Source organism: Gobio gobio, assembly GCF_949357685.1.
Source record: "Gobio gobio genome assembly, chromosome: 7".
Classification (NCBI taxonomy): domain Eukaryota; kingdom Metazoa; phylum Chordata; class Actinopteri; order Cypriniformes; family Gobionidae; genus Gobio; species Gobio gobio.
The window spans coordinates 33,855,406-33,871,191 of NC_137103.1; the positions used below are offsets into that span (position 1 = coordinate 33,855,406).

General features: G+C 36.1%; 2 protein-coding genes across 5 annotated transcripts in view; one reads left to right on the plus strand and one right to left on the minus strand.

The window, feature by feature from the left end:
* The window catches only part of gtdc1 (glycosyltransferase-like domain containing 1), a 63,443-nt gene extending 62,184 nt beyond the window's left edge, over positions 1-1,259 (plus strand). Inside the window, exon 12 of the mRNA XM_079821226.1 lies at positions 662-1,259. Within this exon, the coding sequence (XP_079677352.1) occupies positions 662-702 (41 nt within the window). The 3' untranslated portion in view covers positions 703-1,259. The remainder of the gene's footprint in view (positions 1-661) is intronic.
* arhgap15 (Rho GTPase activating protein 15) overlaps positions 1,215-15,786 on the minus strand; it is a 100,011-nt gene continuing 85,439 nt past the window's right edge. For all 4 annotated transcript variants that reach the window (XM_079821220.1, XM_079821218.1, XM_079821217.1 and 1 more), the window contains 2 exons: positions 13,041-13,146; positions 1,215-3,618 (listed from right to left, as the gene is read on the minus strand). In XM_079821220.1, the coding sequence (XP_079677346.1) occupies positions 3,441-3,618; positions 13,041-13,146 (284 nt within the window). In that variant the 3' untranslated portion in view covers positions 1,215-3,440. The remainder of the gene's footprint in view (positions 3,619-13,040; positions 13,147-15,786) is intronic.

Below are 15,786 nucleotides of genomic sequence, written 5' to 3' on the forward strand. Positions count from 1 at the left end.
TGTATAGGCTATACATTATATACATTTCTATATAAAAAAAATAATGGATTTAACATCAACTTTTAATGTTAAAATTTATGTTTTTAACGTAACCTCCCTTGACACACTTTTGTCAGTTCAAGAATAATTTATGCAATTGTATATTGTTTATTTGAAAGAATCAAAAGTGCAGTTTCGTGTCTGTCTTTGTAGTGTTCAACTGGTCAAGGTTGATATGGAATTTAGTAAGTAATAAGTAATCCATTAACTATATAGAGAGCAATTAGTACAGTAATCTAATTACACTGTTGAAGATATAATTAGTAGCTAGTGATTAATTACATTTTACAGTAAATTACCCAACACTGTGTATAGTAAATGAAGTCGCACATAAATTACATCCTATATTATTATTATTGGAACTTAAGTGTCAAATAGAAGACACTCGAGTTCACAGGGTGTGTTTAACGTAAAGGTCTGTCTGTATTAGACTCTTATTTATTTCTTTTCTTTTTCCTTCATGTCCAGCATTGAAGCAATCGAGCATGCCTGGCATGTAAAACTTTTTTTTTTAGGTGTGAAGACATAATGACAAACTATGCCAATGCATTCAATACAAGATCCAAGCTTTCTGTAAACTTTTTGTGAAGGAAAAAAAGCCAAACTGTGTTTCTTTTCAAAGGTTCTGAGATGAAGGTCTTGGTGGCCTGCCGAACTCGTTAAGGTCCTCGAGTGAAGCGCAGCTGTGCCAGAGAGGTCACTAAAAGCTGCATCTCATTTCACTGCGTTATTTTCAGTCGAGATTTAGAAAGACGCACAGCCCGCAAATCTGGTTTATGTCGCCCTCCTGTTCCTCCAGTACCCCTTCATCATTACTGCTCGAGATGCCAAACTATGAGGGATCTGATGCAGGGAAAATGCTACAAGGATGGATGGCTCTTCCCGTAATTACAGACTCTCTCTTATCTTTGGGATGGAATTAAAAACACATTCCATGCAGACAGTCTCAGTACTGGCCTGCGGGAAGCAAATAAAAAGAGACTGCTGTTCGAGAATTGGAGAGGACTTTGGCAGTTTGATTAGAAACCGATGTGATCACGCTGTACGTTATCTGACAATGCAAAGAGCCCAGAGAGTGACGGAAGAAAAGTAGTAAAGGCAGAAAACTCAGAATGCTGACTTTCTAATAGAACATGAAATATTCTTGAAAGGCATACAGATTTTTTTACTTTTTTAATGAAAAATTATTTTACTTAAAATAAAAACAACCCAATACATGTACATATCTACCATTAATATAACACAAAATCGCAACAAAGCAAATACCTGTTGCAATAGCTGCGCTGCTAGAAAATAACCACAAGATCTAGGGCCTCATTTATAAAATATTGCATAGAAACCGTCCTACTTCCACATGTGAAATTTATAAATCGCACATTAATTTGTGATTTTCTTGAAATTGTATAAATCTTGATCAGATCTCTGCCTTGTAAACGCAGCCTAATTAATATCATTAACAGTCAATGTCCAAATCCTTTACTTGAGAATGGAAAACAGCAAGAATTGCTTTGATTTCCAAATACCTGAAAGACTCCTACTCACTGCCACAAGGAAAAGTGTGTATGTCAGCTTAGAAACTGACTTGGCGCTATGTACTTTTCCACGTCAAAGGCCCTTTTTACACTAGTGTGTAAAACGATGTTTTAAAATGAACACGATCCTCGTCTATACTGGCGTTTCCACTGTGTTTTAGAAACAATCTCCATCCACAAAGGAGAAAAAAAAGAATATGGGTGATCTTTTTTCTCAATACTCCACTTTTGTGGCTGCCAAGTTTCAGCTATAGAAGCATGCAACATCCGGTTGGTGAAACTTGTTCGCTCTCATTGGCTATCGTGGTAATATTTACGATTTGGGATCGTGTGGGCCCCGACGCGATCGGGAGCAGTAAAATAATCATAGTGACACCACACAACTGAGGATTTATTTTGGACAAAAAGTTGTTTGCGACAAGCCTTGAATCGGGCCACGCGCCCCGATCGCTGGGGGGTGCAAATCGGGCGCAAAATCGGGCTTAAAATCTTCAAGTGTGTTGCCAGCCTTAAGGTCATTTCATACTGGACGCGATTTTGACGCGCAATGGTTTTATTTTTTGATCAGCTGTTTGTGTAATGAGTGCTTCCACACCGAATGTGAATGTGCTGCGGCGAAAAAACTATGTTTATTTTTTCCTCTTCAATGTTGTTTTTTTAACTCTCGCAGCGACAGAAAAGGCTTCAACCAATCACATACAAGGAATCAAAGGTGACGAAATGTCCAGTTGATGTCATTAGCTATTCAATCAACATTAACCGTTGCCAGGTATCGCATTTCTCACAAGATTACTGTTGTAGTTGTAGTTACAGCTGTGTTTGCCCACTGTAGGCTACAGACAACGATAACAACCTTTTGAGTTAAAACTCGTAGATTTTTTTTCTAAACCTTGTGTCCGCGACTATGGAAAGCGAATGTGTTTCCGTTAGTACATCTGTGGCACTTAAATGTTTACATTGTGACTCAACTGGAAACATAGCAGCTGAAAACCTTCTTTTCGGTCGTTTAAAGAAAATTAAAATCTCGTCTTCACTGGATGAGGAAGTGTCCGTGTTTTCTCAGCTGTCGCCGCAAATGTTTTGGAATGTTGGAGCTCTGAAACGTCACAGATGTCGCAAATTTGTGTCGCGGCTGATGTGAATGGTTTTGAAGCGAACTATTTGCACACAAAATATTCGCTTTTCCGCTTCTCTTTTTCGTTACGCGTCCGGTGTGAAAGGGCCTTTAGGCATACGATGCTTTCGGGAAACGCACCCCTGGTCTGTTATTGTCGTTTTAGTCCATTTACACTGAAACACAACCCCCAGAGTTTTTAAACTATAACGGGGTCTGCAGCGTTTTCGAAAGTCGAAAAGTAACTGAGTGTGGCATAACTGTGCAAAAGTTATGCATTTTAAAACGAAAATGTACTAGTGTAAACGGGGCCATAGTATGTTCTTAGAAATATGAATGTTGCTGCGGAATTTAGCGTACAGTTAAAATCAGTGCAAATCTGCACGTTTTATAAACGAGGCTCCTGGTTTATCATCTCAGGTTTCACAAAAATTGCTTACAGCCAAAATGAAAATGATCCATTATGAAATATCCGTGTACAAAACCCATTTAAAAAAACTTTATTTCCCTACCATTTATATCATTACAAATTTACAGCTTTTCAACTTTGTCAATGAGGTTTTGAGGTATGATACAAGGTGAATGCATTTTTGTGCATTATACAAAAATAACATTTGTATAAAAAATGATATATAAAATTATAAATGTGACCGTTATAAAAATTTCAAATGGCAAAGATAAAAACATCAGGAGCAAGAAATAATTTTACATTTACATTTTTTCGCAGTCTCTTTCCAGGATACTCCGAGGTCACTTTACTCTGGTCCAAAGATCTCCACACATTCAATGAGAATGGACTCCACAATTTGGTTCTGGTACACCATATTGACTTCCATGTTTCCTAATTCAAACTCGGGCCACATGAGGGTCGGTCCAAACACAATGCTGATGCCCTGGGTTGACATCAAGTTTTTCTGTGACTTCGTCAAGACTCTGTAAAACAGAAAAACACAGGATCATTGATGTAATACGATAGCAATGAATATAGTTTTTTTTTTTAATAGAAAACATCTTGTGAAGATCCTTAATGGAAGAACTGACTACGGCGAACAAGTACAATCATTCTCTCCAAGCTTAAAGTGTGCACGTTTCCTGTCATAAAAACCTACTTAGAACATTGGTGACGAACCATCGGCAGGGTGTTTTTGAGGACTTGTGCCTGGTCTTTGGAGGCATCTAAGCGCACTTTTAGCAGAGTATCTCTGAGCTGAGGTTTGGCTGTGGTGGAGAGACAATCAATACTGGGGTATTGGAGGACTCTTAGAAGGAGCCAGATTGGAGCCCTCTGGCTCTGTTATGGGTTGAGGCCTGGAAAGGGTGGGAGGGAGGGAGGGATTGTGGTGGAGGGCTGCCTTCCAAGTTGTCAACGGGATCCTGACTAAGAGGTGGGAAGCAGGCTTAACATTTTGAAGTAAACCTTGCATGGTTTTACAGCGGCCCAGTTCTGAAAGGTACTGATTAGGAGTGTGTTGGGTTTACTGCACTCACGTATATTGTACCGTAGTGTAACCGACGTCCTGTGCCATCTACATTTATGGTCACGTCTATCAAAATAATGGTCTACAATTATGCGATGCAATTCTACAATCTATAATCCCCGTGTTGTTGTCAAAATACTCACGCACAAGCTTCCTCGGCAAGACACGCTCAGATTTAAGGAGGTAATAATCGTGCTACATGTGACGTCCCTCCGCGCGTGTTATTAGGACTTTGGGAAGCCATTTCAGCTGAGAAACACAACTTAAGAGGCAGGCCAAGCGCTCTCAATAATTCCCCATTAATGTGTATAATTAACCTCGGCCATTTCGTTTCCCCTGTACATCACAGCTAGACGCTTGTCCTGCCATGAGCATTTTAACCTAATTAGCGCACTATGATGTAAGGATCTCGGCTGCCATTGCTAATGGTCTGCTAATGATCTTAAGGAGAGGGACTTCATTTCCCGAAGTGATTTTTCAAAACATTAAATATGAAGCTTTTTGTTGAACCTTTTAGTGTTTTTTGGTAATTATGCCACTGTGACACCACTATATACATGACCCTCACACCCCCCCCCCCCCCCCACCTTCACATTCATCTCTGCTATCGGTAATGCCAGATCGATTAAAATCATGATAGAAGCTTAATTACAGTCATTATCATTTTCAATTACAGTAGTATCACATATTGAGAAGAAGTGCAATACGAAGACGCTGTCTAGCAGGCAAAAAAAAAACTGTTCTTTAGCCTGTAAACACAGTCATCAAAGAGAACCATGTAGACCAAAGGAAAGACAGTCTTGAGTGGTATATTTAAATATTTTATATCTAAATGATATAAATAAAATTCATTTCAAAACATCTTGAACATAAAAAATACACGTGTATATATATATATATTTCTTTTTCATTTTTTGTAATATACTTGATAACATTGTATATATGTATATTGTATATATGTCACCCAAAATGAGCAGCATAAATGAAAAACAAAAACATGTATGAATATAAAAATATATAAAATGCATTTAAAAAATGAAAAACATATTTCTTTTTATACGTCTGTATTTCGGTTTCGATTCCCTATGTTGGGGACCAAATGTCCCCACAAGGATACCAGTTTTACCAGTAATTTTTGACCTTGTGGAGACCTTTTTTGGTCCCATTAGGAAAATAGCTTATAAAATCATATAAAAAAAAATTTTTTTTGAAAAGGTAAAAATACTGAAAGTTTTCTGTGAGAGTTGGTTTAAGGGCAGGGGATAGAATATACAGTAACAGTATAAAAATCATTATGTCTATCATAATGTGCCCATAAAACATTAAAACACAACTGTGTGTGTGTTTATAATATATACCCCATTATCATTCTTAAAAGAAAATCTTTTGTTAAAATAATGTCCCGCGTATCCCCTGATTTGTAAGAGAATGCATCTTTGTACACCTAATCTAAATTCATGCTTTCAGTAAAGAAATTTGTTGATTTGGAAAAGGGAAGGATGCAATCTGGTCCTCAGTATCTGGGTATTTATGGCAAAATGTGCTCATTAAACCATCAGCTGACTTGGAGCCCAGTGAAGTTGCTCTGGTGTCTGGGTGAGGGCCAGGCTGTGGGCAGCTTGACCGGAGGTGACTGCGTTACGCTTGGCTGAATCTGACAAATCATTGATATCCCGTACATAAGCCGACGTGTACGGCTCAAGATGCCAATGGTTATTAATTAGCATCTCGTTTGCAAGCGGGGCATGACAGGAAATGGAGGATAGCGCACAATGCCGTCATTCCCCGCCTAGGAGGCCAGTGCTAATTGGGTCAGCCTAACTGGCTCCTGAAGAATCATGGGACGAATAATAAATTGAGGTAGGGTGGGGGTTACAGAATCGCTCCAAGCTTTAAACTGTGTCATTTTCGTGTTATAAGACGACGGCCTTGACTGCACTAATAAAAGAAAGGGTCGCTATTATCAGGGGGTCTTGAGCTTGACTTTGATTTCCCACTTACAATATTTGCAGTTTTTTTTTAATTATTATTATTTCCTGTCTGCACCATAAAAGGCCATCAATTGCTGTGCATTTACTGTTGTGGATATCAACATTTGCACAGCAGCACTTCTCTTCGATCTAATTTAAGAAACACCAAACATAGATGAGAAGAAATGTTTTTTTTTCTTGCCTTTCCTGATCAGAGGTTTCTGCAGGTTTCTTTTCCAGCACAAAGGCAAACGGAACCTTGAATTACTAACAAAAAACAAAACCTGTGGCCTTTTAAATCACTTGCGGTAAACGGGAAATATGAGCGGTGGTGACAAAACCTCCCACAAAAAATGACATAAATAGCACTACTGAGCAAGTGTACTGTTGAGAAAATCTGGTTGCCTTGACCACATCATCACAATGCGAGCACACAACTGGTTATTGAATCCAGGCTCCATGGACCAAAAGAGAAAAAAAAAAAGAACATTGGTTCCATGCGGGCATAGAAAGCGCCCACAACAAAGAGCTTTTGACTTTCACCACTTTTTAGATGAGCCAAGTCAGCGCAAAATATAACCTACAAAGGCATGACAGTAGGAGTTCAGAGAGCCGCTTCAGTTAAGTATACCTGTTTTAGAGGAGAAAGACAGGAAGTGTACAGGCGACTTTTGAGCAGATATGGAGCTGATGCATATCAATACTTTGAGTAACAGCGGCCAAAGTTGCTTGACAAATCAAGCTAATTATGCATTATTATGAATACTATTTTATGCATAGTACCATAAGCTGCATGGCACCCAACCTCATTGTTCTGTCTTCATCTCACTCTGGACTTCAAAATGGCTACATTTGTCTTAGAAAACAGATACGACACACACTTTAACCTAATTCACTGTGACCGCACATTCCTTGCCTTTATTCATGGGAAAGTCATCCTGATATTTAGAGAGGGAAAGCAGTAGACAGAAACAAGAATGACTTAAGTGAGAATATAAAATAAACAGAACCACATCACTTGGCCAGGGTGTGGTGCCCACAAAGCAAAGCACTGTGCTTTGGATTCGAAGCACTTTATTGCTCTAATAGTAAGAGAAAGGAGCAGCGAGAATGTCGCTGTGGAGAAGGAACAGACTTGGTGGCACTACAGGGATTTTCAGTGTCACCACAAGTTCCACTGTAACAGCTTTTTAGTAAGCAGAATAAAAGCTGAATGAATTTTCTAATGCCACCATTCAGTGAATTTATGGTAATGCTTTACCCTCGTGCCTGTGTGTAGATTTGACTACAGATTTGGAAACGGTGCAAAAACCAACAGTGATTCCCAACTATGGGGCTACTTTGTTGAGGTTTGAGGGGCAGTTTGTGTAGATTCACATTCACAGTCTGTAAAATCTGTAAAGACAGAAGAAATTGCCAAAAAAAAAAAGCAAGTTCCATACAATTCGGCATGCAGTAATTAAATAGATAGTAATACAAGTACTACTACTACCACTACTTCTACTAATACTAATAATATTAATCATAATAATATCAATATCAAATGGCAAACAATATGCAGAATAGTAATTAATAAATATAATATAATCATAAGACGAGACACAAGATTGGGTTCACGAGAACAAGACGAGATTTGTACATAGTATTTTTAAGAAATTATAAATACATGACTAGAAAAAATGTTTGCAGGTGCATTTGAAATGTTTTAACTCATCATCTTGTAATGAATGTCATTTCAGCTGACTTTCTGAGTATGAATTTGCTGTCATATGCAGTAAAAGACAACAATCCTCAATCACTGTAAAAGATTTATCACAAACTCAACTGACTGGCTTCTTTCCTGTATGATTGTCTCTTCAGATCTTAGAACTGCACATGATTTAGGAGCTTCTACAACTTTTGACCTCCTAACTGAACTCCTTCCCACAAATTGATCATAGATATTAAGTGCAACCATAATCTCAATACTCAATATTCTCAATATTCAAAGTGCAAATAGAGACTAAGCTGAGCTAAGAGCTTAACTGAGCTAAGAGATGGTTACAACTACACAGATAGCTTTCATATTGAGAGATATTCACATGCCTCAGGGAGCTGCTTTCAAACCATAGACCATAAAAAAAATATGGACGACGCGTATAAATAAACAGTTATGGAAATGTTAAAATTAAAGCTAAAGCTCCAATCTCCTCCCGAAAATCCGGAAAAAGTCTGTTGGTGTCTCAGTGACTACTTCACTCAGAGAGGCTGTCAATCATGATGCCACACCCTGTTTTTATAGCATCAAATAACTAACTAAAACCAAACTTGAAACACTTGAAATGAAATCAGCGTGATAAAAACTGCCTAAAATGACAGAAGCCATCTTTAGGAAGAAAAATATTTGAAGTGTAATTTGATTGTTTAGTTTGTCTCGCATCCATTAGAATACATGGAGGGGGCAGGGTTATGAGCTATACTGGGACCAACCACTTGGGGGGGCGATTGAGACATTTTGGCTTCAGTTTTCAACACCAAGTGCGGCAGGCTTGTTTCAAACAGTGGTAACTTATTTAAATCGCCCTTGAATGAGTGCTCGCGTTTACTTTCACTTTCAATTTTGTGATCATGCGTACTCTGAATAGGTGGTCCCGAATGCGCATTTTAAAATAGACATTTGTCTGATGCTTCTCTTGTGCAACGAATCCTCTGCCACGGTCCTGCCTCGGTCTTCTTGTCACGTGATCAGTGCTGCGCACTATGTACGACTCGAACAGCTTGTATTGGATGAGCTGATGGAATTGAAGCGACTGTTATCCACCTGAATTAAATAGTTTTTATTTCTATAAAAAAAAAAAAACTACAGTGGAGGCGTAATTCTATCCTAAGTTCACCCTCATACTCCGTTGTGACAATATGACGCGAGACAGCTTTTCACCTTGACGAGAAATCTTGTCACATTTTAGGCCCAATCCCATTTCTACCCCTTAGCCCTTCCCTTTCCCCTAGCCCTTCATTTTGCGTGTTAACGTGAAGGGGTAGGGGTAAGGGGAAGGGCCAAATAGCCCTTCAAACAAAGATCTTTCAGGACCACACTTCGAACGAAGGGGTATGAGGAGTTTCCCTCCACTGACTATACCTTGCTGCTAGAATGTGTGTATGTTGCTACTCGGGATCGATCACTTATCTGTCACCTGGCTGCCAGTTTCTCCGTAGCTTGCTAAACGCACTATTTGATCGATGTGAACATATATTAATAAATTTAAAAATATCTGGTCATCCTTCATAACGCAGTCGATATTTACTTCACGTATCGTCTGTAAACTCTTGCGTTACCAAGGCAACGACTGACTTGATGTATAACGTATGAACATTATCACAGCACCACAGTACAAAACAAAACCATATCCATATCGGCCGGCTCGGATTAGCACGGAATGGAACGGTTAATAAACAAAGAGAACAGTTTGGCCCAATGGAAAAGTAGCTTCACTAGTCTTGTATGTTCTGTACAATCTTAGGAAACTCTTAAGGCTCATAGGTTTTTGAACTGAAAACTAGCGCGGTTTTATTAAGTCCAAATAAAGCGCAAAACTCTGTTGGGAGTGAGTAATTTGTTAAACGTGCTCGCACCTGATTTCTGTTAGATATAGTCTACGCACTTCATTGCTGTTCTACTAGTTAAATGTCACAGGACACTAATAAAAGAAACGGGGTATGATGACGTGTAATGGTATAGTAGTGCTGTCCCATTTCTTAGGGGAATATTTTCACCCCTACGCCTTGCCACTCTGTTTCAAGGGGCAAGGGGAATGGGTAGGGGTAGGGGTAGGGGAAGCCAAAGGGGTATAAGATAGAATTGGGATTGGGCCTTAGTCTTGCAAGATCTCGTGGCACATCCCTAATAATATAATTTAATATAATATAATATAATATAATATAATAATATAATATAATATAATATAATATAATATAATATAATATAATATAATATAATATAATATAATTAATATAATATAATATAATTAATATAATATAATATAATAATATAATAAATATAATAAATATAATATAATTAATATAATAATATAAAATATAATAATATAATATAATATAATAATATAAAATATAATATAATATAATATAATTAATATAATATAATTAATATAATGTAATATATAATATAATTTAATTAACATAATAGAATATAATATAATATAATAGAATTAATAGAATAGAATAAATATAATATAATTAATAGAATAGAATAATATAAAGTATAATAGAATAAATATAATATAATAATATAATATAATTAATAGAATAGAATAGAATAGAATAGGATAAATATAATATAATTAATAGAATAGAATAATATAAAATATAATATAATATAATAAATATAATATAATATAATTAATATAATATAATTTATAATATAATAATAAAATATAATATAATTAATATAATAGAATAGAATTCATATAATATAATACAATATAATATATTATATTATATTATATTATATTATATTATATTATATTATAATATAATTAATATAATATAATATAATATAATATAATATAATATATAATATAATATAATATATAAATAATATAATATAATATATAAATAATATAATATAATATATAATATAATATAATATATAAATAATATAATATAATATATAAATAATATAATATAATATATAATTAATATAATATAATATATAATTAATATAATATAATATAATATATAATATAATAATATAAAACATAATATAATATAAAACATAATATAATATAATATAATATAATATAATATAATATAATATAATATAATATAATATATCATGGTCTATCTGAATACTCGACTCTAATTGGCTGGAAGGTGTGCAATAAAACCAATATTTCCAAGTCAGTTGAATCACCATTCTATATTAATGTGCTGTTTTCATTGAAGCGCGCACACACATACGACACTCGCACACAGAGAGCAGAAATCGCACCGCACACACCTAAATATTCAGGAGTAGAAACACTTGTTATCAATGCAAATAGCCTCACTACTGAATCTCTACATATCTCAGCAACAAGGGAGTTCATAGCTTTGTTGTTAATAGAGAGAGAGGCGCTGAACTTACACGGGTACACATCTCTCATGTCTCTCTCTCTCTCTCTCTCTCTCTCTCTCTCTCTCTCTCGATAATTAATTCAAATAAATAATATAACTCATTCATTCAAATAAGTGTAATCTTGCGCACTACTACTCACGCTGTGTCTGATTCAAAGTGGGCAGAATGCTAGATCTAACGAGCCACAACTGACCAAAATAACCGTCAATTTTACCCTTCCGGTCAAATATTGCGTATATAATATTAATATAATATAATATAATATAATATAATATAATATAATATAATATAATATAATATAATATAATATAATATAATATAATATAATAACCTTGATAGAGTTGTTGGGGGTTAATAACAAAAAAGCTCAATACAAATCTACAATAATGACATCTAATAATAATAATAACAATAATAATACATATTAAATGTTAAACAATATTCAGAATAATTAAAAATAAAATAAAATCAAATAATACAATTTAATAACATTTTCTTTAGCTGTGGCAAGGCATTTGTAAAACTCATGACCAATACTGTATGAGAGGAGGGAGCAGGTTTGTGTTGTAGTATGTTTACCAGAAATAACAATAAAAAAAAAAAAAATGATCAAGCTTTATTATGGAATGCAGACCTAGTTTTCTTCAGCACATTTTTAGACTATCAGAATATCATGTTCCTGTCTAGAAATCGACTGTCGTTCAATGAGTGTCTCTCTCTCAGTCACACATTAGTGTTTTCTGATTGGGAGACCTGGCATGGGCAACCCAACAGACTTTAGCACTAGTGCCAAAGGGCATGTTCCATTGGGGGAAGGGGGGGAGGGGGTGCTCATCAATCTGAGATGAGTCCTGTGGCCCTCCTGTGCAGGGTGGTAAATGTGCAGAAGGGTAAAGTGGGATAGAACACCCCTCCTGGGAGATGGAGACTAGCCATATGGCCTTCTGGCTGTGCCAGTAGCGCTATCATGGACAAGGACTTGAGCATTGACACACACACACACACACACACACACACACATTATGGTTCATATTAAGTCCTCTGTTCATGTTGCATCCTGTTTACTGAGGTTACCATAGAAGGTTTTTAGATTGGGCATTATTTGTTGGTCTCACTGAATGAACAGAATGTCTTTCGAATTTATGGTAATACATCATAACTTTTTGTAGAAATGGGACGTTCTCTTTATAGTCCAGTCTGGTTTTGTACGGTCAAGGTCAGCTAGTGGTGCAGAGCAGACCCAACCTGTGATTTGTAACTTGGTAGGTAGTCCTCAAAGTGATAGTTCACCCAAAAATGAAAATTCTGTAATAATTTCCTTCATATAGAAAAATCTGTCATTATTTCCTTCATGAAGAAAGCCTATCTAGGTCAGTAGATAGCTAGATAGTCAAGTAAATGTCAGTCCTGTGCAATTTCACAATGTATACATGCAAAAATGAAAAATGAAAATGCCTAATGAGATCTCATATGTTGAAACATGCAGGGAAACATGCTTTCATACACAAGGTCTTTTCGTTGAGCTTCACAATCATTAGTGAGCGGAGCGCAAGGTTCCATGTCACAAACTTTTTAAACTATCAACAGATATCAATGAAGCTTAAATAATTAAAACAGACACTGAGAGGAAAATAAAATTTATATTAAAAATGGTCAATTTATTGTTTTTCAACAAGAAAACTATTAATGTAGACGGTATCCGCCCATCTAAATGATTCAGGGGCCTCCAAAAAGTCCAGTGGGACCTAGTATTTGGTGTTGCGCCCATGGTTGTGTGTATGGATGGAGACATACCTCCTCAGGTGGCGGAAGAGCAGTTTCATGGTGTTGTGGTTGGGTTTGGGGAGTTGATGGATCAGTTTCTTCATGGCTTGAACCTTCTGTGTGGGCTCCCTAATTTCTGTTGGCAAGGAAAAGATGATGAAATGTTTTGATTTGAGTATTGCTCCTTCATTTGAACCTCTAGGTTCAGAGAGAAGTTAATGTCTTTTCCATCACTTTTTCATTAACATAGCTCATCTAACATCAAAATTTTCCCTAATACTGGACCATTATCCCTCTCTCTATTCATTATATAGACATGCTCGAGAAGGCCACATGCAGAACGTGTCCCATTCCAAAATGCTGACTTACCAGAAAGCCAATGTGTAATCGAATGGATTACTCCATTTATCTGATGATTTCGTCTTACTTTCAGTATGTTTAATTGTTAATTATGACCGTTTTAATTTTCTTTCAAACTTATATACAACATAATCCCTTTTTAAGCTGCCAAAAAGGAGCAATCAGCATTTAGACAAACTGTGCTATGCAGTTATAACCTTTATGCAGTTATGAAGCTATGCACATATATTGAGTACAATTGCACGGTTATCTGACACCATTACACTCCTCAGCAAAATTATTTTGATGCTATGCAATCACTTTAAAAGTATCTCACCAGTAAATGGATGAAATTAGAGATGTAAAATCAGAGCATATACACCCCTATAATGCTGTAATTTTGCAGGCAGGTTTTCGAGTTTCCTACATGAAAGCACATGCGAATGGTGCTAATGGTCCGCAATAGTCCACGTCCATTAAAAGCTGTTATGCTGTAACACAAGCTGTAACCGGTGACCTCCTGACCCCGCTGCTCTTTACATGTCAGATGGCGGATGACCTCATGGCAAACTCCTGAGAGGCACCAACCTGTGCGCTGACTGTTCTACATCAGTGTCAGTACCTGACCTTTGACACTTTGAAGTTCTTTAAATCCATTATGATGGATATAGCAATGTAGCTGATTGTATTATTTCAAACACTGTTAGTGTAAAGAAGATTGTATGATAAAATAAGTAAAAGGGTCATTTATTTTTGATAAGAACCTGGAGGATTAGAGGGTATTTTAATAATTTAATCAATGCTTTTGATCAATATCATTATGGAACCTGAGCAGATGTTGAAATGGAGCTTTTACGGGGCCACCTGTGTGCACTTCAAACTCCCTCAGGTCGAATTTCACCGTAACGGATTTGTTTAAAAGAGTATTAACGGACCTCCAAGACTATAAGTCACCAGTTCCTTGTATATATACACTACCATTCAAAAATGTGAGGTCAAGGCTGCATGTATTTGATCAAATACAGTAAAATAAGAATACAATTTAAAATAACGGTTTTCTAGTTATATATATTTATTCCTGTGATGGCAAAGCTGAATTTTCAGCATCTTTACTCCAGTCTTCAGGGTCACATGATCCTTCAGAAATCATTCTAATATCTGATTTGTTGCTCAAGAGACATTTCTCACTATTATTTTATTATTTATTTGAAATATAAATATTTTCTAACAATGTAAACATCCTTACTGTCACATTTGATCAATTTAATATGCCCTTATTAATTTTTTTTTTTATCTTTAAGACCCCACACTTTTAAATCATTTGCTTATACAGCACATAAAGTACACCAAACAATTGTATTCTGTGATACATTTTAATTAATTAATATTTTCTTACTTAAGACACTTATAAATACCATTTCAAATTACGATTTCACCAAAAAATGTCTTACACCATTAATTTAAGCATGCATTCAGGCATCTACAATGTGCTATTGACATTCGCATTATAATTTTCATATGGGAGAGAAGGTTTTTATGCTGACCAAAGATGTTTTATAGCATGCAATTTATTATAGGTACTCATAAAGGTTAAAAATGCACCATCAAACGATACCTAGTGCAACTGTATTGATTTAATATTATAATAAAAGAAAATTGCAATGCTGTAAATCAATTATGTATGTCTACACATTTTCAACCGAGCAAAATATTGTCTGTCTTCCCCCCTCTAAGAAAACATCACTGTTTATTCCTACTGAGGATGGCTAACAGCTACACCATGCTATTCATGGGATGTGCTATGGAAGGGAGCTGGCAGTAGTTATGCCCCCAGTCTACTGTACTGCCCAGGATGCCCCCTGGGCACTAATGGAGCAGATGTCTCCGTGTATACACCGCGCTGGCACAGGCTCGGCGAGCAGATGCCCCTGTCAGATGCCAGGTCTGTCAATTGAGCACAGACAGAGACCATGTTCTAGGACAGAGAGTGAATCTCTGACCCGCTCCTCTAGGTACCACTAGCAGAGGGACAAGGTTTTGTGCTTTTTTTTATGGGGTTAGTTACAATGTTAGGCCTCGAAATCATGCAAATGATGCCCTAAACCAATCGAAATAATGTTTTAACACCGTTTTTTAATGTCAAGGCCACATAATTAGTGAAACAATGTGTGTTATCAACTAGAAATCCTCACTACAGTTTTCATCAACATTTATTCATTACTTTATTCAAGCAATATCTTTTTTTATGACTTTCTCTTCAAGCATTATCTCAGTGGAGGCCGTTAGCTTTCTTTTGGCTTTGACACTGCATGGCAGTCGGCCTGTAAAATATTTAATCTAGTCATTATTGCTGGCATTATTGCTGTCATTAATTACTTTGCCTTTGGTGGCTAGCATATTGGAGATGGTCCCTTGTCCTGTATTTTGGACAGATGGT